The 26,680-nt window shown below is 38.4% G+C and overlaps 1 protein-coding gene across 6 annotated transcripts in view; it reads left to right on the top strand.

The window, feature by feature from the left end:
• Positions 1-1,051: 1,051 nt before the first annotated feature.
• CUNH2orf42 (chromosome unknown C2orf42 homolog) overlaps positions 1,052-26,680 on the top strand; it is a 30,919-nt gene continuing 5,290 nt past the window's right edge. Inside the window, exons 1-10 of one of the 6 annotated variants that reach the window (XM_045580866.1) lie at positions 1,060-1,125; positions 7,334-7,446; positions 10,567-10,815; positions 11,611-12,446; positions 14,580-14,690; positions 17,508-17,612; positions 19,360-19,464; positions 21,513-21,620; positions 24,275-24,375; positions 26,019-26,181. In XM_045580866.1, coding sequence (XP_045436822.1) covers positions 11,624-12,446; positions 14,580-14,690; positions 17,508-17,612; positions 19,360-19,464; positions 21,513-21,620; positions 24,275-24,375; positions 26,019-26,181 — 1,516 coding nt within the window. In that variant the 5' untranslated portion in view covers positions 1,060-1,125; positions 7,334-7,446; positions 10,567-10,815; positions 11,611-11,623. Of the gene's footprint in view, positions 1,126-7,096; positions 7,447-7,827; positions 7,856-10,566; positions 10,816-11,610; positions 12,447-14,579; positions 14,691-17,507; positions 17,613-19,359; positions 19,465-21,512; positions 21,621-24,274; positions 24,376-26,018; positions 26,182-26,680 lie in introns of those variants that run through there. The other 5 variants (XM_036435619.2, XM_045580869.1, XM_045580870.1 and 2 more) reach the window with 5 other exon arrangements.

Raw genomic sequence — 26,680 nt, 5'->3', positions numbered from 1 at the left:
CCTAGTGTAAAATATGGATTTTAGGTGATAATGATGTTTCAATGTATTGTAAGTTCATCGATCATAACAAATTTACCACTGCAGTGCAGGATGTCAATAGTGTGTTAGGAACAAGGAGTGAATAGATGGGCACTGTCTGTACTTTCTGTTCAATTTTATTTTATTATTTTTTCATCACCGTTTATTACCCCCCATACCCTCTTCCACCTCCCTCCCTCCCACCCTGCTCAATTTTTATGTGAACCTACAACTGCTCTAAAAAAAAGTTTATTAATTTAAACTAAATTATATCCTAGAGGGGGAGAATAACTATAATAAAAAATATTATCTCAAGACGAAAGTGTGCCTTTCTCCCTTTTACCTCCTGGAAAGGATCATTTTCCCAGGCAACCTTCTCACAGAGCCAGGAAAGTAGCAAGACCAGGGCCATAGTTTCAGGAAATCGACACACACACTCCTCTCACCCTTAATACACTGCACTCAGGAGCGATCTTCACTCACGAACAAAAATCATATTTATTTAAAAAAATCATTTATTCTTCGTGATCCCAAGGACCAGAACTAGGACGTAGGACGCCGATTTCAACGCATTATATAAGGGAAAACGTTAAAATAATATGTCAGACTACAGTTAAGAGAGAAAAAGATAGCTTAATATAAACGTAGAAGGGATAGAGCGCATAACCTGTTGAATAAGACTTCCTTGGATAAAATGGCAAGACGCCACCGGTATCTGCTAATCACGTAGAAAATCTAAGACGATTTTTTGTCTCATCATTACCAATGGAACTCTTACTCAGAAACAGGACTCTCACAGGCCTGCAATAGTCCAGACCAGCCCTAGAGCTGTCAGTGCCTTCCGATCTAGGAGGGTCGGCCAGAGACACTGCAGCCCCTGCAGTGAAGAATCTGAGTGAAACTCCCCAGGTAAGCGCAGGTTCCACCACGTATTCTGCAGCTATTCTCAGCAGCCTACAGGAGAAAACTCCAACTCCCATCAGACAACGCGAGTTGAGGTGGGCGGGCACTCACCGCGCATGGGCGGCTCTGGCCAATAACGACTGTCGTTACAGCGAACAGTTTGGCCGCGTTTGTAAAAGACCGCGGCAGGCGAAGAGAGAGGAGGTGAGGGCGGTCGTCAGCTTGGGGCCTTGGGGCCGCGAGGTGGGGGGGTGGGGGCCCGGGGCAGGTGAGGGGGCCGTGCTGACAGAAGGCGGGGGCGGCGGTGGAACGGGTGTAGAGCCTAGAATCCCAGCGGGGAGAGTGTCCAAGGAACAGGGCGCGAGCCAGGTGTTGCTTCTGTTCGGGGCCTACTTAGAACCGGAAGTGAGCCCTCGCGCGGGGAGGATGCCGGGAAACTGGCCCGGGTGGTGCCGTCGGGGGCTGGCTGGTTCCGGAATCCGGGAGGGAGGTGCAGCCTAGGAGGCCCCTTTACCAGAGACGACCCTGCATTTCTCCATTGGCCTTTCTGCGGCGTTCGACTCCGCGCAGGGCTAATGGAGGCATCTTGGGCCGTGAGTCGGGGGTTCTGGCTTCTAGGCCTGCCCCTGCCTCTCATTTGTGTTTTGTCCAGGAAGCCATCAGATTCCGAAATCACACTAGGTCCTAGGATATCAGGTGGCTGACTGTGAGACATTCATCACAGCATTCCTTTCTCCGAGTCAGTTTCTTCCTCAAGATGAGTGTGTTAGTAGTACCTACTTCGCAGGATTATGGAGTTCACGAAAGAAACGTCCAAATCTGCAAGAATTTGTATGAGTGTATTTGAGCCAAACCATTTCCAGGAAGCAAAATCTCAACGGAAAGAGAAAATGCTCCAGAGAAGAGCAGTTTTGCACTTTATTTTATACATTAGGATCAAAGGGAAAGATGTAAGGGGGATACATGAACTTCACTGTTGATAGATTAGGGAGGTGGTAGAAAGCAAAACTGGGAAATCTCTGGGATTTGATAAATATAATAGACAATCTACTTCTTTTACACAGGTTTGTAAAGGATAGTTAACAGTTAACCTGTTAACCGGGGAGTTCCCTTTTTAATTACGCAACAATTACGCAACGTACAACGGGCGCATACTCTTTCACTAGTAGGACGTGTCAGTACGTCACTCCCCGTAATTTTATATTATTATTATTTTTATTTATACTTACTTAAAATAAATTAAATATATATTTTTTCGTTTATTTATATATAAAGCACAAAGGAAAATACAAAATTACAAACAAATAGAAAAGGATACCAACAAAAAAATGGAAACATCGAATTAAAAAATTACAAATTTTACAATTATAAAGATTACAAAAATATATATTTTTATTTCTATACACAATAAAAATATAAAAAGTTAATTACAGAACAATAAACAAAAGCACACAAATAAAATAGAAATATTGAGTTTAAAAAATTGAAATATAGATGTAAAAATTCAAAACTCAACTTCCGTGTGATATATTTTAAAACAATTGTTGATACATAGTGCTACCTTACAATCCACCAGTATGTAGATTCTTTCCAAACACCTTTTTTGTAGCAAACTCGGCATTTCCTGGATTTAGTTTTTCCTATATCGCTTTTCATTTGTTCTGGAAAATGCCTTTTAACTAAGTGAGATGGTTTAGATGTAGAGCTGCTTGTTGATGTCTTTGGGTGGGTTTTCATTATGTTGTTATCTACCAATTTCTCTACACTATCAAAAAGTGTAATCGATCCAAATGACCTTTATCTTTTTTGTATATAATATATGCACTGAAGCAGCACATATTAATTAATCATAGGAAAAAATTTAAAATTTTTTTACCCTATTACGGACAGCTGTGTAGGCCACTATAACTCCATCTCCCAAATCTACGCCGCCCATATTCTTGTTATAATCCAGGACAACATTCGGTTTTTCTTGCCTTCTTCCTCTCTTTTCAGTCATTGTCTTTTTGTCATTATGAATAGAACTGAGCATCAATACGTCTTTTTTTTTTTAAATATATATTTTATTGATTTTTTACAGAGAGGAAGAGAGAGGGATAGAGAGCTAGAAACATCGATGAGAGAGAGTCATCGACCAGCTGCCTCTTGCACACCCCCTACCGGGGATGTGCCCGCAACCAAGGTACATGCCCTTGACCGAAATCGAACCCGGGACCCTTCAGTCCCTAAGCCGACGCTCTATCCATTGAGCCAAACCGGCCTCGGCAATACGTCTTTTTTATCCTTCCATTTTAAAACCATAAGTTTGTCTTTGATTCTTACATATATTCATTTTTCTGTAATTTTTTTGTTTTTATTTCACTGGGGATTCCGACTCTGTTTATCCTCATTGTTCCAACAATGTCTGTATTGTTTTGACACAAGAGTTCAGCCAAATGAATTGACATATAGAAATTATAAGTAAATCCTATACCCTTTATTCAGTAAGTCATGTGTTAACTCCAAAACACTTCTTGTTGATTGTTTTTCTTGTGGGTTGTTCGAACCATAATTTGTGTCCTTGCCTGTGTATAAAATTATATTTTGTACATATCCAGATTGGCTTGCACTCAAAATAAACAACTTCATTCCAAATCTAGCTCTTTTTATAGATATATATTGTTTCCAAGATAAATTCCCTTTCCATAATAAAAGAGATTCATCTACGCATATTTCTCGTTCACATACATAAAAACTTTTAAATTTTTCTGACAAATTATTGATGATTGGATCAGTTTTATATGTTTTTTATTATATAAAGGTTGGAGATATAAAAATATATAAGTAAATAATATAAATACGAAAATAGGTACCATATTTTCCGGTGTATAAGACGACGTTTGAAACGAAAAAAAGTCAACCGAAAATCGGGGGCAAAAGACCGAAATTGCACAAAAATTACCTACAGATCTTGACGGCAAAGTAAGTCTTTTCTTTGAAGTGGGGGGTAGTCTTATACAGCGAATATAGGCCTAAACCTATGTTTTAACTGTAAAATTAGGGGGTCGTTTTATACGCCAGAAAATATGGTAGGTAAGTGTAAATACGTACCCGTCACTGCTCACCCAGAACACATCTACCACTCTCAATAGCGAAATTATTCCCTCCATGTCTTAAATTCATGTTGAGACATGTATGGATGACTAATACCTTTGTTGTTCAAAAATATACATCCTGCCCGTTTCAGGGTGCAACATATATTTCAAGGAGGTATTCATACGTCCTACCCGTACCCGATATTGTTTACGTTTGACGTATTTATACGTCCCGCTCGGTTAACAGGTTAACATGATAATGGTAACAATGAGAGGTTCTGTGGTTTCCTGTCTGGTGGGAGAATTATGCCCTGAGGGGTTTGTGAAAAGGAAATTATCCTGACATTTCAAAAGTATGTTATTGGTAGATGCAAAAAACAAATCCTCTCCCTGTCCCCCCAAAACAAACAACAACAACAACAAAATAACAGTAGGCTCAATTAAGATAAAGACCTTTTGTCAAGGAAGATATTGGCCCTCGCTGGTTTGGTTCAATGGATAGAGCATTGGCCTGCAGACTGATCCCGGGTTTGATCCCGGACAAGGGTACATGCCTAGGTTGTGGGTTTTATCCCCAGTAGGAGGCATGCAGGAGGCAGCCAATCAGTGATTCTCATCATTGATGTTCCTCCCTCCCTCTCTCTTCTCTATTATTGTTAAGATGACACTACTCCCGAATTGATCTATAGATAACCATATAATCCCTATCAAAATTAACAAGATAATCAATAAAAAATATATTTTTAAAAGGAAGATACTGGCCTAGGACATGACTATAGCCATGACTCACTATTAGTTAGGAATTTTAAATTTCAGACCATCTTATGTGGTTTCATTAGGTGTCTGAGTTTGTAAGGCCTTTGGCCTCCCCTGAGCTTGTCTGCTTTAGAGTGTGGCTCCTTTTTCATCCACAATGGTGAGAAATACATGAGGAAAATAAATGCATGGGAAGGGCTAACTTGTACTTAGTAAGCATTAGTAAGTTTTATGTTTATTTTATTTATTTTTTAAATATATATTTTATTGATTTTTTACAGAGAGGAGGGGAGAGAGATAGAGAGCTAGAAACATCGATGAGAGAGAAACATTGACCAGCTGCCTCCTGCACACCCCCTACCGGGGATGTGCCCACAACCAACGTACATGCCCCTGACCGGAATCGAACCTGGGACCTTTCTACCGCTGAGCCAAACCGGTTTCGGCAGTAAGTTTTATGTTTAATTCATGGTGATCATTTGTTGTCTTCACTTAGTGTAGAAAATTTACATATCTGTAAAAATTTAAATAGGAAACATTAAATAGCATCCACCAAGATGTATAGCTCTACAGCCAAATAGTAATTGAATGGCAACCCTCCTTCTAGGGAGCATTTTTAGGTTTGTTCTTCCAGCACTACTCCCTTTACCCCATCTTACTGAGACACCCTTTCATAGGCAGGATTCAAATACAGGTTCCTTACTAGTTGTGTTAACTTGTTTGAATATGCTTTCAATATAGAATCTAATAAGTGATACCAGTACATGTTTAAAATTCAAATATTAGAAAACAGTGAAATGTAACTCTCCCCTGGCCCTGAGTGTGTTTGCCAAGGCCAGCCAGTAGTGTGTATTCTTAACTTTGCGTAGGAAAGATTTCACAATCCAAATCCTGGGGACAGTGAAACAAGGAAAGGCTTAGCATAAAAGAAGTAACAGGAGAGCCTGGCTTGGGCTGCCTTAGCCTACTGGGAAGTCAGAGAAAAGGGGTTACCTCCGGCAAGCTGAGCTGCTGCTGCCCATTGCTCCCTTGGTTGCAAATTTTGTGGGGTCCCTTAGAGTTTAGGAGATGCACACCTGTGGGGGAAGAGGAGGGGACAGGGCATAGCACAAGCAAACTGGTTGTCATCATAGCCTTAGCTAACACCTCCATCACATCACATAATTGCCATTTCTTTTTTGTGATGAAGACATTTAAGATCTTGGCAACTTTCAAGTATACAATACAGTCTTATTAACTGTAATCACCGCCAAAACTGGTTTGGCCAGTGGATAAAGCGTCAGCCTGCGGACTGGAAGGTCACAGGTTCGATTCTGGTCAAGGGCATGTACCTTGGTTGCAGGCACATCCCCAGTAGGTGTGCAGGAGGCAGCTGATTGATGTTTCTTTCTCATCGATGTTTCTAAGTCTCTATCCCTCTCTCCTCTCTGTAAAAAAATCAATAAAACATATTTTTAAAAAACACTGTAATCACCATGCTGTATAGTAGATACCCAGAACTTGATCAGAACTGGAAGTTTTTACCCTTTGACTGATATTTCCCAATTTTTCCCACTCCCCAGCCTGGAAACCACCATTCCATTCTCTATGAGTTTGGCTTTTTTAGATTTTATATAGAAGTGATATATAGTATTTGTCCTTCTCTGTCCACATTGTCTTAATTTGATTTGTAATAAGTTTTAAAATCAGGAAGTGTGAGTCCTTCTACTTTATTCTTCTTAAGATTATTCTGGCTCTTCCAGATCCCTTGTATTTTTTTTAATGAATTTTAGGATCATCTTGTTAATTTCTGGGGGAGGAGGGAGTATCTGTAATTTTGATAGGTATTACATGGTATTTGTAGATCAATTCGGGGAGTAGTGTCATCTTAACAATATTAATTCTTCTGGTTCATGAACATGGGATGTCTTTCCTTTTTTTTAGGTCTTTAATTTCCTTCAACAATGTTTTGAAGTTTTTAGTGTACAAGTCTGCTTTTGTTGCTCAGTTTGTTTTCATCTTTGGACTTTGCTTGTAGTAATTTTTGATGTGCAGAAAATTTCATTTTTATGTAATCAAATATCAGTTTTAGTTTTTAAAATGGATAAAATATTTGAGGCTTTCTTTAAAAATATTTTTAATATGTTTTTATTGAAAGAGGAAGGGAGAGGGAGAGATAGAAACATCAGTGATGAGAGAGAATCACTGATCAGCTGCCTCCTGCATGCCCCACACTGGTGACCGAGCCCGCAACCCAGGCATGTGCCCTTGACTGAAATCTAACCTTGGACCCTTCAGTCCACAGGCTGACGCTCTATCCACTGAGCCAAATCAGCTAGGCTTAGATAAAATATTTTAATAGATTTCCCCCCAATGAGATAGACACATGGTTAAATGAGCATGTGAAACATTAGTGAGATGCCACTTCAACACACTATAATCAAACGGCTATGAGAAGATAGTAACATGTATTGATTGGCCAGGAAGTGGAGAAACAGGAACTTTCATTTGTTACTTGTGTGAATGTAAAATGATACAGCCAGTTTGGCAGTTTCTTAAAAAGTTAAACAAAAACTTATCTGATTCAGCAATTCCACTTCTAGGTATTTACCCAAGAGAAATGAAGCCATTTGTCTTCACAAAGACTTGCATGTTTATTTTCTCAGAAGCAGTGTTCATAGGAGTAAAAAACTGGAAACCAAGTATCTGTCAGCTGGTGAGTAGATAAAATGATATCTATACCATGGACAACTATTCAGCAATAAAAGGAATGAAATATGATACATGCCATAATGTGGTGGAATCTTGAAAACATTGAGTGAAAGAAGCCAGACTTTTATTTATTTTTTATTATTTTATTGGTCTTTTACAGAGAGGAAGGGAGAGGGATAGAGAGCTACAATAGAAACATCGATGAGAGAGAAACACCGACCAGCTGCCTCCTGCACACCCCCTACTGGGGATGTGCCCCCAACCAATGTACACGCCCTTGACCGGAATCGAATCTGGGACCCTTCAGTCCACAGACCGATGTTCTATCCACTGAGCCAAACCGGTTTCGGTGAAACCAGACTTTTAAAAGCTACGTATTATATGATTCCATCTAAATGAAGTGTTCAGAAAAGGTAAATCTATAGAGACAGAAAGCAGATTAGTGATTTCTTGGGGGTGGGAATCATTACTGCAAACAGCAAGAGGGATCTTTTCGGGGAGTGTTCTAGCTCTCTATCCCCTCTCTGTTCCTCTCTGTAAAAAATCAATAATATATATTAAAAAGAAAAGTAAAAGAGAAAAATAAAAGAATGGAATTACCATGAAGATGCTAAAAAAACCTTAGCATCTTAAGGCTTCACCTGTATGGCAAGCCAGTTTCTGCCTTGATGAACTTAGTTGTGTTTTTTCACTTAACTCATTATCAGTGAGTTTTTAGCCAAGTTCTTTCATAGAGAATTAACTCTTTTTCTGTTTTGCAAATGAAAAACCCTGAAGCTCAAAAGTTAAAAGCCTTAGTCACAGAGAGAATTGGTGGTAAAGGGCCAACTAAATCCTCCATCTTTTGACTTTGAACCCATGTTTGGCTGAATGAGAATACTTACAAAAGAAATTTATTTACCTGGGAAGGCAGTTCTGGGTAAACATGTTGATGTCTCTAGATCAGTAGTTTGGTTTTTTAAAAAATACATATTTTATTGATTTTTTTACAGAGAGGAAGGGAGAGGGATAGAGAGCTAGAAACATCGCTGAGAGAGAAACCTTTCAGTCCGTAGACCAAACTTTCTATCCACTGAGCCAAATCGGTTTTGGCAATCAGTAGTTTTTTTTGTTGTTGTTGTTGTTTTGTTTTTGTTTTTTAATATATTTTAATGATTTTGTACAGAGAAGAAGGGAGAGAGATAGAGAGTTAGAAACATCGATGAGAGAGAGTCATCGATCAGCTGCCTCTTGCACACCCCCTACTGGAGATATGCCCGCAACCAAGGTACATGCCCTTGACTGGAATCGAACCCAGGACCCTTCAGTCCCCGACGCTCTATCCATTGAGCCAAACCGGTCTCGGCGCAATCAGTAGTTTTTTATGAGTGATTTTAGCTCACCAGAGGCCATTTAGCAGTTCTTGTTTTTTTACAGCTTGTGGAGGAGGTTTGACTGCTACAACATCTAGTGGGTACTACTAAACATCCTGCGATGCATGGGATACTCCTCTAACAACTAAGAATTACCCAGACCTAAATGTCAGTAGTGCCAAGGTGAAGAAATCTTGCTATAGACCATATTTCAGAAAGCTTTATTCACTCAGTAAGCAAATATTACAGTTGGGAGACTATAGTATCAGTGAAAAGATGGGCATTCTTAGACTTTTCTTATTTGTACTTTTCAATTTGTTAATCAGTGGAATAAGATGTAGAAGAAGATGGAGGGAAATTAATACTAACAGTCTATTTCAAAATCACAAGCAAATTACCTGTGGTTTTTTGTTGTTTTTTTTCCTCCACCCGAGGATATTTTTCCATTGATTTTTAGAGAGAGTGGAAGAAAGGGAGAGACAGAAATATCGATGTGAGAGAGACACATTGATTGGTTGCATCCTGATAAGGGCCCTGGCCAGGAGGAGCCTGTAACAAAGGTATGTGCCCTTGACCTGACTCAAACCCAGAACTCTTTGGTCTGCAGACCGACACTCTATCCAATGAGCCAAACCAGCTGGGGTGCAAATTACCTTTTTAAAAAAAGCATTTAAAATATTGAACTTAATAATATGCATACTAAACTGATGGCTGAAACTTACTTTGAAATGAGTCAAAGTAAAAAAGTAATTGATGGATGACGAAGGGGATGGATAAGTAGATATGTAATAAGGCAAACACAGTAAAATGTTCATTGCATAATCTAGTGGGTAAGTATATGGAGGTTCACTATATAATTCTATATTTTTATATGTTTGAAGTTTTTAATAATGGGGACAATAAAAAACATATACTCTTAATAGACATAGGATTATTGTAAACCACATAGTTAATTTTGCTGGGGAATCTCAGACAAGTTACTTAACTTTTATTTTTTTATTAAACATTTTTTTTTTTTAATTTCAGAGAGAGGAAAGGAAAGAAGGAGAGAGACAGAAACATGAATGAAAGAGAATCATCCATCAGCTGCCTCCTGCACACCCCCTACTGAGGATTGAGCCCTGACTGGGAATCAAACCAGAGACTCCTTAGTTCATGGGAAGACTCAACCACAGAGCCACACTATCTGGGCAACAAGTTATTTAAATTTTAAAAGTTTGTCTGGCCCTAACCAGTTTGGCTCAGTGGATAAAGTGTCGGCCTGCAGACTAAAAGGTCCCACGTTCGATTCTGGTCAAAGACATGTACCTGGGTTGTGGGCACATCCCCAGTAGGGGGTGTGCAAGAGGCATCTGATCGATGTTTCTAACTCTCTGTCCCTCACCCTTTCTCTCAGTAAAAAATCAATAAAATATATATTTTTTAAAAAGTTCATCTGAATAATGGTTGATGTTTTGCTTAAATAAGATACTAATATTGTGCTGTTCAAATGAAATCATGAATGTAACAGCACTTGGAAAAGCATAAAGTACTCTAAAATAAAAATATAAGGCATTACTATTGGGAAGGATGAGTGTTTGACCAATTATACACCATGGCTCTCTGTGTTCTTGACAACTCCCTGTGTAATACCATTCACACTATTTTTTTTGCATTTGGAAGTACAAAGCAATCATTTCCATAACAATTTTTGTCAAATTAGATTCCTATTCTGAAGGAAAGAATCATTCTGTCTTTGCAAACTTTAATATTTTTTCTTGTTTTATTTATAGACTGCCAAGGTCTCCACGTAAGGCAGAGGGAATTTTCTCTGTGAAACACTGGGCAGGAGGATGCCGAATGTCTGCATTATACTATGGAGTTCGAACTTCAGAAGTCTTGGGGTTAAGCAGTAACATTTACTCTGTAAATGATTATGTCTTCGCTTGTCCTCTATGACTATCACAAACTGATGAAACACCTTTTTAGGTCTTATAAGTTTGGGTCACACCATTTTCCGGATGCTTTGGCAACTGAAACAGGTAAGATTGGGCTGGGTGTTGTGGGGAAGGGAAAGAGTTAACCTTTCCCATTCTCTAGTCCTTGCTTAAGTTAAATATCTGTGCATGTACAGATTAGATTAACTAATCTAGGTTGTTTTATGAAACAGGATTGAACCTAAAGAAATGCTTTAATTGTTACATTTGGTTTTTAATCTTCACTTTTATTTTGTTTGAGGGTTTATTTATTTTAAGTGTATTTTTATATATTTCAGAGATAGGGTGGAAAGAGAGAGAAACATCAATGATGAGAAAGGATCATTGATCAGCTGCCTCCTGCACGCCCCCTACTGGGGATCGAACCTGCAACCCAGACATGTGCCCTTGACTGGAAATGAAACCAGGAACTTTCAGTTCCCAGGCGGATGCTCTATCCACTGAGCCAAACTGTTTGAGGGTTTAAATTGATGTTGTGTTTGAGGGTACAATTTGAAGATAGTGGATAGCTTCTTTTTTTTTTTTTTTTTTTTTTTTTTGGTAAGAAAGCATTTACTTGGTAAAACACAGAGTAGAAGTAATTTCTAGAAGAAATGAGCTTAGGGAACAAGTTATAGTGGTAAAGGATGGGCCCTTGGAGGTTGGGAGTAAGGAAGCTAATGGTGACCTGTCTGGGGCAGGGAGGAAGTGGGGTAAAGGGAGAGGGAAAGAAAAAGAAAAAGGCACTGGTGTATTCTAGGTAAGGAGAGCACCTGGATAGCTTCTTTATGTTTCACTTTCTATCGTAAGTGATTTTAACTCCATGTGTATGTATGCTGATGGACTTACTGCTTTTTCTAGGGGCCTATGAAAAATGGAACCAAACTCTCTGAGGACTAAAGTCCCAGCTTTCTTATCTGATTTGGGGAAGGCCACATTGAGGGGAATAAGAAAGTGTCCCCGATGCGGCACATACAATGGAACCCGGGGACTGAGCTGTAAAAACAAGACGTGTGGAACTATATTCCGCTATGGTGCACGGAAGCAGCCTAGTGTGGAAGCTGTCAAAATCATAACAGGCTCTGATCTGCAGGTCTACTCAGTGCGGCAAAGAGACCGGGGCCCTGACTACAGATGCTTTGTAGAGCTAGGTGTTTCAGAGACGACAATCCAAACAGTGGATGGGACGATCATCACTCAGCTGAGCTCCGGACGATGTTATGTACCCTCCTGCCTGAAAGCTGCCACCCAGGGTGTTGTGGAAAACCAGTGCCAGCACATCAAGTTGGCAATAAACTGTCAGGCAGAGGCCACCCCTCTGACTCTGAAGAGCTCTGTCCTGAATGCAATACAGGCCTCCTCAGAAACCAAGCAAACCATCTGGCAGTTGGCCACAGAACCCACAGGTCCGCTCGTCCAGAGAATTACTAAAAACATTTTGGTGGTGAAATGCAAGGCGAGCCAGAAGCACAGTTTGGGGTACTTGCATACATCCTTTGTGCAGAAAATCAATGCCAAAAGCTTGCCTGAACGCCGTTTCTTCTGTTCCTGCCAGACTCTGAAGTCGCACAAGTCGAATGCCTCCAAGGATGAGGCAGCACAGAGATGCATTCATTTCTTTGCTTGCATCTGTGCCTTTGCCAGTGATGAGACATTGGCTCAGGAATTCTCAGACTTCCTAAATTTTGATTCCAGCGGTAGGTGGTATGGTGACACACTCTGTTTTACTAAAATGACAATGAAAGTGTTCCACTGATGGCATTTGGAGATTGTCCTAGCGACCTTCATAAGCAGTTGCTAGATAATTCAGATAAAAAGCATTATTTTATTTATTTATTTATTGTTTATTTATTTATTTATTTATTGTTTATTTATTTATTTATTTTTTAATATATTTTTTAATATATTTTTTACAGAGAGGAAGAGAGAGGGATAGAGAGTTAGAAACATCGATGAGAGAAAATCATCAATCACCTGCCTCTTGCAACCAAAATACATGCCCTTGACCGGAATTGAACCCAGGACCCTCCAGTCTGCAGGCCGATGCTCTATCCACTGAGCCAAACCGGCTTCCGCAGCATTCCTTCTTTTAATCCCAGTCATCATTTGCATAAAGGTTGTTTGGTTGGTTGAAATTAATGATCAAGAGACTTGAACATTTTCATTGAGACAATAAATCTAGTAAAGTTAACTTTGCTTTGATTTTTTTACTTTTCCACAGATACCCTATTTAACAAAAACAAAGAACAAAAATATTCCCTTTTATTTTGGCTTGTTTACTTTTTTATTGTCTATGAAGATAGGGAAAACAAGTACTCAGATTAAAAGAAAACCTTTGCTGAAACCGGTTTGGCTCAGTGGATAGAGCGTTGGCCTGCGGACTGAAAGGTCCCAGGTTCGATTCTGGTCAAGGGCATGTACCTTGGTTGCGGGCACGTCCCCAGTGGGGGGTGTGCAGGAGGCAGCTGATTGATGTTTCTCTCTCACCAATGTTTCTGATTCTCTATCCCTCTCCCTTCCTCTCTGTAGAGAATCAATAAAATATATTTTAAAAAAAACACCTTTTAAGTTTCTAAATCAAGTTTTTGTTGTTAACATATTTTTTAAAGAGATTTTATTTTATTTTATTTTATTTTATTTTATTTTATTTTATTGATTTTTTACAGAGAGGAAGGGAGAAGGATAGAGAGCTAGAAACGTCGATGAGAGAGAAACATCTACCAGCTGCCTCCTGCACACCCCCCACTGGGGATGTGCCCGAAACCAATGTACATGCCCTTGACCGGAATCGAACCCCGGACCTTCCAATCCGCAGGCCAACGCTCTATCCACTGAGCCAAACTGGTTTCAGCACAAATGTCAGTATTTTAATCTTTCTTATGGCTGAGTAGTATTCCATTGTAAATATGTACCATATCATCTTTATCCAATCATCCATTGAAGGACACTTTTTTAATTTAATTTAATTTATTTATTTATTTATTTATTTATTTATTTATTTATTATTTCTTTAAATATATTTTTTTGATTTTTTGATTTTTTTTTTGCCCCCATCCCTTCCTCCCATACATACCCTCCCTCCCCAGAGTTTTATGTCCATTGGTTGTACTTATATCCATGTATACAAGTCTGAAGGATACTTTTGTTGTTTCCATGTCTTGGCTACCATGAATAATGCTGCCATAAACATAGGGGGTACATATATCTTTATGAATAACTTTTCAAATTATTTGGGTAGGTACCTAGAAGGTTTGCTGGGTCAGATGGTAGCTCTATTAATTTCTTGAGGAACCTCTATACTGTTTTCCACTGTGGCCTTGTCAGTTTTCATTCTCACCACTAGTGTATGAGGGTTCCTTTTTTTCCACATGCTCTCCAATACTTGTTATTTCTTATCTTATTGAAAATAACCATTCCAATAGGTGTGAGGTGATATGTTATTGTCATTTTGATTTGCACTTCAAATGAACTTTTTTAATGTAGACAAATCACTCCATTGTTTGGGGATTTGGATTTTTTTTTTTAAATATATTTTATTGATTTTTCACAGAGAGGAAGAGAGGGTGATAGAGAGTTAGAAACATCAATGAGAGAAAGTCATCGATCAGCTGTCTCTTGCATACTCCCTACTGGGGATGTGCCCGCAACCAAGATACATGCCCTTGACCAAAATCGAACCCGGGACCCTTCAGTCCCCAAGCCAACGCTCTATCCACTGAGCCAAACCGGTTTCGGCGGATTTGGATTTTTATAAGTTCATTTTTCTTTAAATAGAGACCCATACTTCCTCCTGGGTAGTATTAATAATTCAGAAATATGTTATATTTTAGGTCTTAAAGAGATTATTGTGCCCCAGTTGGATTGCCATTCAGAATCAACAGTATCAGCTTGTGAGTCTACTCCATCTAAGGTGAAGAAGAGGAAAAAGGATGAAGTATCTGGTAAGAAGCTATTTGGTTTGTTTATGATTTTTTGTGTGTGTGTGGCATTGTTTTTTTTTTTGTTGTTTTTTTTATGGTTTTATCTTTAGAGACTGTTTTATGTGTTTCACTGGATTTCAGCAATGATAAGAATCAGTTTTTATGTGTTTCTTTTTTTGAAAAAAATTATATCTTCCAGTGATATTTCTTTCTCCAGTCAAGCTAAGAATTGGTTTTACTGATTAAATATAAGATCAAACCAAACTCAGCTCTTATTATTGAATATGTTTGTTCATCCCTTAAACATTCAGACTAGCCTTAAACCCTAACCTGCCTTTGGACAGTGTTAGAAGGTTTTCATCCATAGAATGTTTTTAAAAACTTGTGACAATAAGTCATTATCTTTTCTACATTAATATAGGAATATAGTTTGTTACTTGAAAATAACAAGTAATAATACCACTGTCAGTTAAGGACCTTTACAAATCAATATGAAATTGTTGAAGTATTCTAATAGATAAGTGTCAAAAGACATAGACTTTATTTATTTTTTAAAAATATATATTTTATTGATTTTTTACAGAGAGGAAGGGAGAGGGATAGAGAGTTAGAAACATCAATCAGCTGCCTCCTGCACACCTCCCACTGGAGAGTGTCCACAACCAAGGTACATGCCCTTGACTGGAATTGAACCTGGGACCCTTGAGTCTGCAGGCCGACGCTCTATCCACTGAACCAAACCGGCTAGGGCAAGACATAGACTTTAAATAAAGAAAATTTTTTGCCTGGTTTGCAAATGTAGACAAAACTCCAAACTCAATGGTGAAGAGAGTCCTCCTCTGCAGGCCTGGTCGCCCCCAAAAAGGAACCCTCATACACTACTGGTGAAATGCAAAAATTTTAGAAATACAAAAATTAAAATAAGATACTTTTTGCTACCAAATTAGCAAGTATTTTTAAAATTATGAGACCACAGGTAAAGGAGGTGAAGTTCAGGCTTTCTGGCATGGTTAGTGCAATGTAAATTGCCATAATTATCTGTTAAGAACCTGAAAAATACTACTATTCATAGGGATAATTGTTAAAGGTGGATCAGGTGATTATGCACAGGAGTTTTAGTGCTGGGAAGTTGGAGAAAGGGAGATAAAGTGACACTATCACTTTCATGTTGTAAGAGTTAATTCTAGCAGCAGTGTGTTGCAGAGATTGTTGTTAAATGTTTATTTATCGGTCTTTCCTAGGAAATCTTGAAATTCAAATAGTAAAGTTCTTTTCCTTTGATGCAGTAATCCACTTTTAAATAATCATTTTTTTTTTTAATATATTTTATTGATTTTACATAGAGAGGAATTGAGAGGGACAGAGAATCAGAAACGTCGATGAGAGAGAAACATCGACCAGCTGCCTCTTGCACACCCCCCACTGGGGATGTGCCCGCAACCAAGGTACATGCCCTTGACCGGAATCGAACCCGGGACCTTTCAGTCCGCAGGCCGACGCTCTATCCACTGAGCCAAACCGGTCCTGGCTTAAATAATCATTTTTAAGGAAATAATGCTCGGTACAGGAAAAGCATTTTATCCAGAAATGCTCATTTTATCATTATCCTATATAATAAAGAGGTAATGTGCAAATTGACCATCATTCCAACACACAAGATGGTCACCTCCATGTGGACACAAGATGGCTGCCACAAGAAGGCCAGCAGGGAAGGGCAGTTGTGGGCGATCAGGCCAGCAAGCGAGGGCAGTTGGGAGGGACCAGGCCAGCAGGGGAGGGCCGTTAGGGGTGACCAGGTTGGCAGGAGAGTGGTTAGGGGCAATCAGGCAGGCAGGCAGGCAGGCGAGCAGTTGGAGCCAGCAGTCCTGGATTGGGAGAGGGATCTCAAATTGGAGAAGGTGCAGGGTGGGCTGAGAGACACCCACCCTTGTGCATGAATTTTGTGCACCAGGCCTATAGTCTATATAAAAGCCTAAGCAACTGTTAAGACTTGATGACTGGTCAGCTGCTATGATGCACAATGACCACCAGGGGGCATATGCCCTCTGGTTGTTAGTGTGCACCCATAGCCAACCTCCTGCTGATGGCCAAACTGCTGCTGTCCCTCCCCCTAGCCTGCCTGGGCAAGACTGGGTGAGATGGCCCCGATTGGCCCAATTGCTGGCCAGGCCGAGAGACTCCACCAAAGCAGGCCTCTACTTTATAATATTAAAAAATTAGAAACAATTAAGCCCAACCACTGTGGATAGTTAAATGAACCATGATAAAACAACTTGCTAGAATATCAGGCAACCACTGAAAATGATTACATAGAATTTGGAGAAATTTTTAGGTCACTCAGGTAGCCAGACAAAGTACAGAATTGACTTTGTGATAAACAATGAATATTTTTAAATATAATTATTTCCCATTCTATATTTGAAACATACATTAAAGATTCATTTATTTGAGAAAAAAAAATTTTTTTTTTTTGCTTAATCTAGCAATCCTGGTAAAAATCAGTTACTTAAAAATCACAAAAACCAGCAAAATAATCTATTCATAGGGAAAAAAGGGAGATAGTTCACCAGAAAATTAATAGTGTTTGTCTGAGAGGTGGAAACAATGGGTGAAATTTTTTTTTTCTCTTTCACTTCTGGTTTCTCCCACTTTCCTAGATTTTCAGAAACTTAAAATGTTATATATAAAGGCTAATTCTAAGTTATAAATTAGGATTTATCAAAGCTAACTTAGAAATTATCAAAGATTTTTCATGTTTTAGACTCTTTAGAAATGAATATAGAATCTATTTATATTGTACAGGCATGTTATTAAACACTGTAATGATTTATGGTTTAGGTGCACAGACGAACAGTTCACTGTTGCCTCAGGATGCACTGAGCAGTAATCTAAGGAAAAGTGGCCTGAAAAAGCCTGTGGTTGCTTCTTCATTAAAAAGGCAGGGTAAGTTTCCCTGCCCCAGGATAAGCTAAAAAGGTTGGAAATCATCCGAAAGAAGGTAAAAACAGTAAATCCAAAGAAACATTGCATGGTGTCCTCAAAGGAATGTTAAGATAAACTCTAGTAGGCACTGAGGACGGAGTCTGTCTTGTCCCACGGGTCTCAAATCATGCTCAAATGCTCAAAACTAAATTGTAACCCAGCCAGTGCTTGGTGGTTAAGCATTCACCAGGACGCAGATTGATTGTTGTTCAGAGCACTTGCCCAGGCTGGGGACTTGATCCCCAATAGGGGGCGTGCAGGAGGCAGCCTGTCAATGATCCTCTCTCTTCATTGATGTTTCTGTCTCCCTCTCTGAAATCAATAAAAATAAATTAAAAACAACAACAAATCGTATTGTTTAAGTAACAAATCCAACAAAAATTACTGACATGGTTTGGTAGAGATATTTTGTAAGGATTTTTCCTCTTGTTTATTAGCCATATGCACTTAGTATGGAGATTTAAAATTATTGTTTTTTAAAGTATGTTTTTATTTATTTCAGAGAGGAAGGAAGAGGGAGAGAGAGAACATCAATGAGAAGAGAGAATCATTGATTGGCTGCCTCCTGCATGCTCCTCCTCCTGCTGGGGATTGGGCCCTCAACCTAGGCATTTGCCCCTGACCGGAATTGAACCTGGGACCATTCAGTCAGCAGGCTGACGCTCTACCCACTGAGCCAAACCAGCTGGACAGCCAAAGTTGAAGAAGAAACATGTTTATAATTATTCAGTGATAAACATTTGTTGAGAAAGACAAATAATATAATCGGTTCTCCACAGTTAGTGAAGTTCTGAATTTATGAAGACAGAATAACTAAATTTGAACATAACATATATTTATATATACATATACATATACATATACATATACATATATATATATATCTTTTCTACTGAGAATAAGCTTAGCTATTTGGGGAATCAACCTTTTATAAACCTCTACTTATACATTCTGTAAAAATAGTTTAGTTCAATTTTGGTAGTATTGATTGAATACTTGCTAAGATATTATTGGACACGTAATATGATTGGGTGATTAAAAACTAGATATCATCTCTGCCCTCATATTCTGATTTTGAAGATGAATACATAAATATAATACAAGACCAAATCTAATTAAGAACTTACACATTCCAGAAATAAATGTCTTTGGAAGGTCAGTAAATAAACAGATTAACTGTATCAGGTAGGTTTTCTACAAATTCTCATCACTTTCTTTGGCACAAAGAAGAAAGAAAATAGCTTTTAATCTAAATTATCACTATATACATTTACCAATGAGAATTTTAATTTCAAATGGATAGTAGTTATGGCATTAGAAATGTGAAAACATTTCAGGAGAAGGAATAGAATAGAATATTTCCTTATATACAAACATATTAACCAGAAATAGGACTAATTTATAGATCTCTAAGAGCCATTATATAAGGCCATTCTTCACTTTGCAGTTTATTGTTAAAAGGCTGCAAACTTTCTGTGGTTACTAATCTTGGACCTATTAGTATCTCAGAGATTTTCATTTCTTTTTTTCTAAATGGATTCTTTGGAAAAACAAATTCTGGAATCTTCTATTTTACTTAATTTCTTTGAATTTCAGCTTCTTGTTCTTTTTTTATCTGTGCAAATGCCTTAAAGTCTTCAAACTTCAATTAACTTTCTTTTGTAAGAAAAAAATAACAGTTACTAAAACGTTGTTTTGTTTTTACTAGCCTGCAGTCAGCTGTTAGATGAGGCACAGGTGACCTTATCCTTCCAAGACTGGCTGGCCAGTGTCACAGAACGCATCCATCAAACCATGCACTATCAATTTGATGGTAAGTATTGGTCACCCAACTGGGCTGTTGCTGAAAGTAGGATAAGTTAAAGTAATTGTGCTAGAGTTCTCTATTGTTGTTTTCTTGTTTGTTTTGTTTTTTAAATATTTTTTTTATTGATTTTAGAGAGAGGAAGGGAGAAGATATATTGTAGATGGAAACATCAATGATGAGAGAGAATTATTGCTCGGGTGCTTCCTGCACTCTCCCTACTGGGGATCAAGGCTGCAACCGGGAATCAAATCTTGACCTCATGGTTCAAGGGCCATCACTCAACTACTGAGCAACACTGGCTGGACTAGAGTTCTCTCTGTGTTGTCTTTGTTGGGCATGTGCCCTTGACTGGAATCAAATCTGGGACCCTTCAGTATGCAGGCCGATGCTCTATCCACTGAGCCAAACATGCTAGGGCGAGTTCTCTGTTTTGATAGAAAAAATAACTGGGCCCTGACTGGTTTGGCTCAGTGGATAAAGCATCAGCCTGTGGACTGAAGGGTCCCGGGTTCGATTCCGGTCAAGGGCATATACGTTGGTTGAGGGCACATCCCCAGTGGGGGTATGCAGGAGGCAGCTGATTGTTGTTTCTCTCTCATTGATGTTTCTAGCTCTCCCTCTCCCTTCCTCTCTGTAAAAATCAATAAAATATATTTAAAAAATAATAACAACTGGGCTTGACTTTTTCAAAACCTCAGTTACATTGGGCCACAAAAAGCAGAAATCTACGTGAAAGAAGAAAATACTCACATAATTTAAATGCAGTATCAGCAAAATTAATTTAGAAATGGAAGAGGAAAAATAGAGCAAATAATAAGTAAAGGTAGATATCTTTGATCTTGGGGGTATGATATTTGGTGGTGTTAGCTTGATCTTTGTTCCAAAAAGGCATCTAAAATGTCCTTAAGAGTCTTTCTGTAAGAGATATTCTTTGTTTGTTTATCCACATGATTCTGGATGTTTTCTCTCTGCTAGGGTTAGGTAGCCCCTTGAACACAGTTTTTTAAGAAAAACTCAGAACTCTTTCAACTCCTTCCCTGAACATTCTGTTGACTTTTATTGACCTAGTGTCTTGTAAGCTTCTTTAAAGGTTTGTTAAGTATTTTCAAACATTTTATCTGCCTTGAGATCATATTCAGAGAGAAAAAACTGGTGTTTATTGGATAGTCTCCTTTGTGGTCTTCTTTTTTTAAACTTTGAAATAGTTTTATTGGTTCATAAAGCCTGTGCATATAAAAAAAATCGTAACACTATGCAGTATTTAAATCACAGTCTAATTTTTTTTACCAATTAAAGCTACCCAGAATATACATTTTTTTAAAAAAATCCTACAGAACTTGCCGAAACCGGTTTGGCTCAGTAGATAGAGCATCGGTCTGTGGACTGAAAGGTCCCAGGTTTGATTCCGGTCAAGGGCATGTACATTGGTTGCGGGCACATCCCCGGGAGGGGGTGTGCAGGAGGCAGCTAGTCGATGTCTCTCTCTCATCGATGTTTCTAGCTCTCCATCTCTCTCCCTTCCTCTCTGTAAAAAATCAATAAAATATATATATTTTTTAAAATCCTACTGAACTACCTGGCCAGTTTCGCTCTGTGGTTGAGTGTCGACTCATGAACCAAGAGGTCCCCTGTTCGATTCCTGGTCAGGGCACATGCCTGTTTGCAGGCCCAGTCCCCAATAAGGGGTGTGTAGGAGGCAGCCAACTGATGTCTTTCATCGATGGTTTCTATATCCTCCTCCCTTCCTTTCTCTCTAAAATTAATAAAAAAACATAGTATAAAAAAAATCCTACAGAACTAAATTTTGAAGTGACATTATGATTTAATACTATGACAACATAGATAATTCCTTATAACATTAATTCATTGAACAAAGCTGCCAGATACTTTCATAAGCATAGCCATTGCAAAGTGCTAATGAACAGTTTCAACATTACACTTTTTTTTTTTTTTTCAACATTACACTTTTAGTTGAAGTAACTAGGAGCTCTCAATTTTCTGGCATAAAAATTTGGTCTGTTTTAACTGAATGAGTTTCTTCTTATTTCCTAAAGGCAAACCAGAGCCACTAGTGTTCCACATTCCTCAGTCTTTTTTTGATGCCCTACAACAGAGAATATCTATTGGAAGTACAAAAAAACGGCTTCCCAACTCCACTACAGGTATGGGATTTTTTCTTCAGCAATAGCCACAGATGTCTTCCCTATATTTCCAAAAATAGGGAATTATGTTTGGAAGTATCGTGTGGAATTTTCACAATTAGGACTTCTAGCTGCATGTTGAGAGCATGAAGCCTTAGCCAGTCAGCTCTTGGAATAATGATCTCATTCTTCAGTGCAACCCCATATTTATTCCAGCGCAAGTAAATGGAACAATTCAGAAAGCACAGACTTGGTAAAAGAACAATGAAGTGCAATGAATGTGCCCCCCAAGAAGTTTGATATTTTCTAGATATGAATCTATTTCAACAAAAGCATTATAGACTCCAATCATTATTTGGCTGGCTTCTTGGAGGCATATTACAGTATATGTCAAAAACTAAAACTTGCCCAGCTGGTGTGGCTCTATGGTTGAGTGTTGACCTATTAACCAGGTCATGGGCACATCCTTAGGTTGCAGGTTCAATCCCCAGTAGGGGGTGTGCAGGAGGCAGCTGATCAATGATTCTCTCATCATTGATGTTTCTCTCTCTCTCCCTTTCTCTTCTCTGAAATAAAAAATATATTTAAACACACACACACACACCCCTAAAACTTATTTTTTTGTGACTTCTAATTTTTTTTTTTTAAATATATTTTATTGATTTTTGTACAGAGAGGAAGGGAGAGAGATAGAGAGTTAGAAACATCGATGAGAGAGAGTCATCGATCAGCTGCCTCTTGCACACACCCCCACTGGGGATATGCCCGCAACCAAGGTACATGCCCTTGACTGGAATCAAACCCGGGGCCCTTCAGTCCCCAAGCCGACGCTCTATCCACTGAGCCAAACCGGTCCCGGCCTGACTCCTAATTTTTGATGAAGATTTTAGAGTTATTCTTAGGCTTGGAACACTTTATCATTACATTATTCTGGTACTTATTTCTTGGTTTTACATAATGTCTTTCTATTAAACATCTCAACATACTTATTGGGTAGCTAAAGGAAATAAGGGAGAGAAAAGGAGGAAGAAAGAATTACTCAGTAATGACAGCTAAAAATCAATTCTATTTCTTCAACAAATTTATTTGATGAGCCTGCCAGTGTTTTTCAGTGGTTGAGTGTCGACCTATGAATCAGGAGGTCATGGTTCAATTCCTTGGTCAGGGCACATGCCTGGGTTGTAGGCTCGATCCCTGGTAGGGGTTGTGCAGGAAGCAGCTAAACAATTATTTTCTCTCATCATTGATGTTCCTATCTCTCTCTCCCTCTCTGAAATTAGTAAAAAAAATTGTTATTTGATTATATAATACCCTGTTTCCCCAAAAATAAGACAGTGTCTTATATTAATTTTTGCTCCCAAAGATGCGCAAGGTCTTATTTTCAGGGAATGTCTTATTTTTCCATGAAGAAGAATATGGTACACATTTATTGTTAAATGAAAATAAAGGAAATTTATTACCTGTATACGGTACGATAGTATGGTAGTTGTCAACACAAACCAGACAAACTGTGAATCCTACAATATCAAGAATTTACTCATTTATTCAATGACAATCATGTCATCATTTTCTGGAACATCATCATAACAATCCAATTCCTGAATTTCCTGGTGAATTTCTTGACTCCATTTCTTTCAGAATCAGTGGACCAAATCTCTCATGTTTAGCAATAGCATTCTGAGACAGAGCCTTGGGGGGGCCTTATTTTCGGGGGGATGCCTTATATTTCATTCAGAAGGAAACCTGTAAGTAGGTCTTATTTTCGGAGGATGTCTTATTTTCGGGGAAACACGATAGGGACTGTTTGAAGTTTAATTCTGTATTTGAATGATGCAAGCTGTGAATCACTGTGTTTAGAGCTATGAAAATCTTTGTCTTCACAGCTTGTCTTCCTGACCTTTCAAGCAAGGTTAATTCTTTCTTCCATTTTAAACTTTAGGCCTAATACATTTGTTTTAACTCACCCCTTAGCTAGTTTTGCAGACATTCAGTGGAACCCCTTTATAATCCTGCAGGTAGGGCAGTGGATTGGCAATCATGTGAGCAGGCCTAAACTCCATGCAATTAAAATTTTAAGGACTATAATTTGAACTCTGATGATATATCTAAATTTGTAAGAGGTGTAAGAATTTTTTTATAATGGAGTCTGCATATAGTTTTACAAAAAAAAACAAAAAAAAAACAAGTTTCTAAGGTAACAGAAATAAGTAGCATCTTGAAGCATCAGAGACTTCATATAGTAGAAATTTAAAAATATATATATATATATTTTATTGATTTTTTACAGAGAGGAAGAAAGAGAGATAGAGAGTTAGAAACATCGATGAGAGAGAATCATTGATCAGCTGCCTCTTGCACCCCCCCACTGGGGATGTGCCCGCAACCAAGGTACATGCCCCTGACTGGAATCGAACCTGGGACCCTTCAGTCTGCAGGTCGACGCTCTATCCACTGAGCCAAACCAGTCTCGGCTAGTAGAAATTTTTATCACTTGATTTATCACATTTATGTCAAACCCTGTTATATATTTGCCTCTAAAATTTCCTTCTGGAATTTTCTGAGATTCTGTAAGGAAAGAATAATACTGCACTGAATTTTCTAGAAAGTGGGTAACAAATAGGGAAAGAGAATGTTATGTTTTGGTAGACTAATTTTGTTCTCTTTTTACATTGAAGCTTTTGTTCGAAAAGATGCCCTGCCATTGGGAACCTTTTCCAAGTATACCTGGCATATCACTAATATCCTGCAAGTTAAACAAATCTTAGATACCCCTGAGGTAAGAGTTTATTTCTATAATAGTGGGAGGGCAGAGAGGAGAAGAGAAGGAAGCAAGTTCGGGAAGTATGTTTGTACCAATTCCTTGAGTTACAGACATCAAAAAGAATTCTGTTTTTCATATTTAGATTATTCAATATAACATAGACACCCACAACTGAAACCTGTTCATGTTGGCCAATGTCACCCCAATAAATTTAATAAACAAAAGATTTTAAAAAGAGATTATTCAGAAATATTCATGGCTTTATAGTGCTGACTCTAATTTTAATAGGTATTCCCTAGAGCCCAAAAAGGTATCTTAAATTAGAGTATTCTTTTTCTTTGCCTTTGGGATCAGAAAGCAGGAATGATTTTTCCTATGTATTAAATAATGATCTATCTATGGTTAGCCCTAAATTAACTAAAAAATATGTAAATAGCCGGGACCGGTTTGGCTCAATGGATAGAGCGTCGGCTTGGGGACTGAAGGGTCCCGGGTTCGATTCCGGTGAAGGGCATGTACCTTGGTTGCAGGCATATCCCCGGTAGGGGGTGTGCAAGAGGCAGCTGATCTATGACTCTCTCATCAATGTTTCTAACTCTATCTCTCTCCCTTCCTCTCTGTATAAAATCAATAAAATATTTAAAAAAAAATAAGTAAATAATTTGGGACTTCACACCATTTGTGAAATTAATGGGCTAGCACAATTAATTGCTCCTCCCTAAACTGCAATTTAGTTCTCATTAGAAAAATGACCCTCAGTTTGTATTCTTTTTCTCAAGGGAAAGATATTTTAAAACATTTCTGTCCAGCAGACCCTGAAAATGTGAGGGTTTTCCTTTCTTACAATAATGGAATATTGTAGAAAAATCAGTATAATGTGATTTGATGTGTTAAGAGAAGCTTATTTTCAAGATATTGTTATGTTCAGAAGAAGAATAAGTTGCTTGGTAGCTGTTATGTTCAGAAGAATCAAAGGCCTAGTATGTTAGCACTAAAGACATTTGAGGAACTTCCTTAAATGCAAGATATCACAGAGGCAGCTTCTATCCTGGAATAAGTGGTATTTAGGGAGGCACTGTGCAACCCAAAGCAAAGTGAAGTGAGGGAAAAGAGCTAATGATCATTGAGCTTCTATCTGTTGGGCGTTATTTACCTGTATCACCTCATTCATGTATTTTGCAGATGAGAAACAGGCTATGAGATGCTCACCCTGCTGTTTAGTGGCAAAGACAAAATTCAGTTCAAGTTCTGTCTGGCTCAGTCCCAAGGATGGTGTGAAGCACACAGGATGGTGAGGTCAGCTGTAGGTGCTATCAATAGAGTTTTTAGGAGAATGTTCTAGCAGATAAGCAGGGGAAGGGAAAAAAAACAAATTTAGAGCAGGTCTATGCCAGTAGTGGTCCTGTAGACATGAAGATGATATTGGGGTTCATATTAAAGTTATAGAGAAAAAAGGAAAGCCAAGATATGAATGGTATAAGGAAAACAAGGCAGATTTGTTGACAGGATTTAATTGAAAATGCAATGGGAAATTTTAATTAATTTGGTTGTGCTTATTGAGGAACAGTGAATACATAAACAATCTTTTCTCATCCAAGTGTTTGTCTATTTTGAAAGTTTTTCTTTCTCACCTTTCTTGGTATTGTCTCCATGTCCAGATGCCCTTGGAAATTACCCGAAGTTTTATCCAGAACCGGGATGGGACGTATGAGCTGTTTAAATGCCCTAAAGTGGAAGTAGAGAGCATAGCAGAAACCTATGGTCGTATAGAAAAACAACCAGTGCTGCGACCCTTGGAACTAAAAACTTTTCTCAAAGTTGGTAAGTGATTGGTGGTTTCAATAGTGCATCTTCCTGTGAAGGTCAACTATGTGCAATACATTGTCCTAGACTTTGGATCTTGACCTTAAAGAAGGCACATTAACCCATCTTATAAATATAATCGTGAGATAGGGTATTTTGTTTCATTTGTGCCAGGGCTTTAGAAATAAAATTATAGAATAAGTATTCATGGGGGGAAGGGAAGCAATGGTAAGATATGTACACATATAATGCCTTAATAAAAAAATGAAAAAAAGTAATGAGTATTTAATATAGAGAAATCATAGATTTTATAAAGAAGAAAAATAACCACCTGTAATCACACCCACCAAAAACAGCATCACCATTAAGATTTTGGTAAAACCTTTCCAGACTCTTTTCTGTACGAAGTGTTTCTAAAACATGGGATCATACCTCTTTTTCCTTAAAAATAGTGTCCCCTTGCCAAAACCGGTTTGGCTCAGTGGATAGAGCATCGGCCTGCAGATTGAAAGGTCCC

This window comes from Pipistrellus kuhlii, unplaced genomic scaffold (genome assembly GCF_014108245.1).
Source record: "Pipistrellus kuhlii isolate mPipKuh1 unplaced genomic scaffold, mPipKuh1.p scaffold_m20_p_13, whole genome shotgun sequence".
Lineage (NCBI taxonomy): Eukaryota > Metazoa > Chordata > Mammalia > Chiroptera > Vespertilionidae > Pipistrellus > Pipistrellus kuhlii.
The sequence above is the reverse complement of the archived record's forward strand: the minus strand, read 5'-3'. Positions and strand labels throughout refer to the sequence as shown.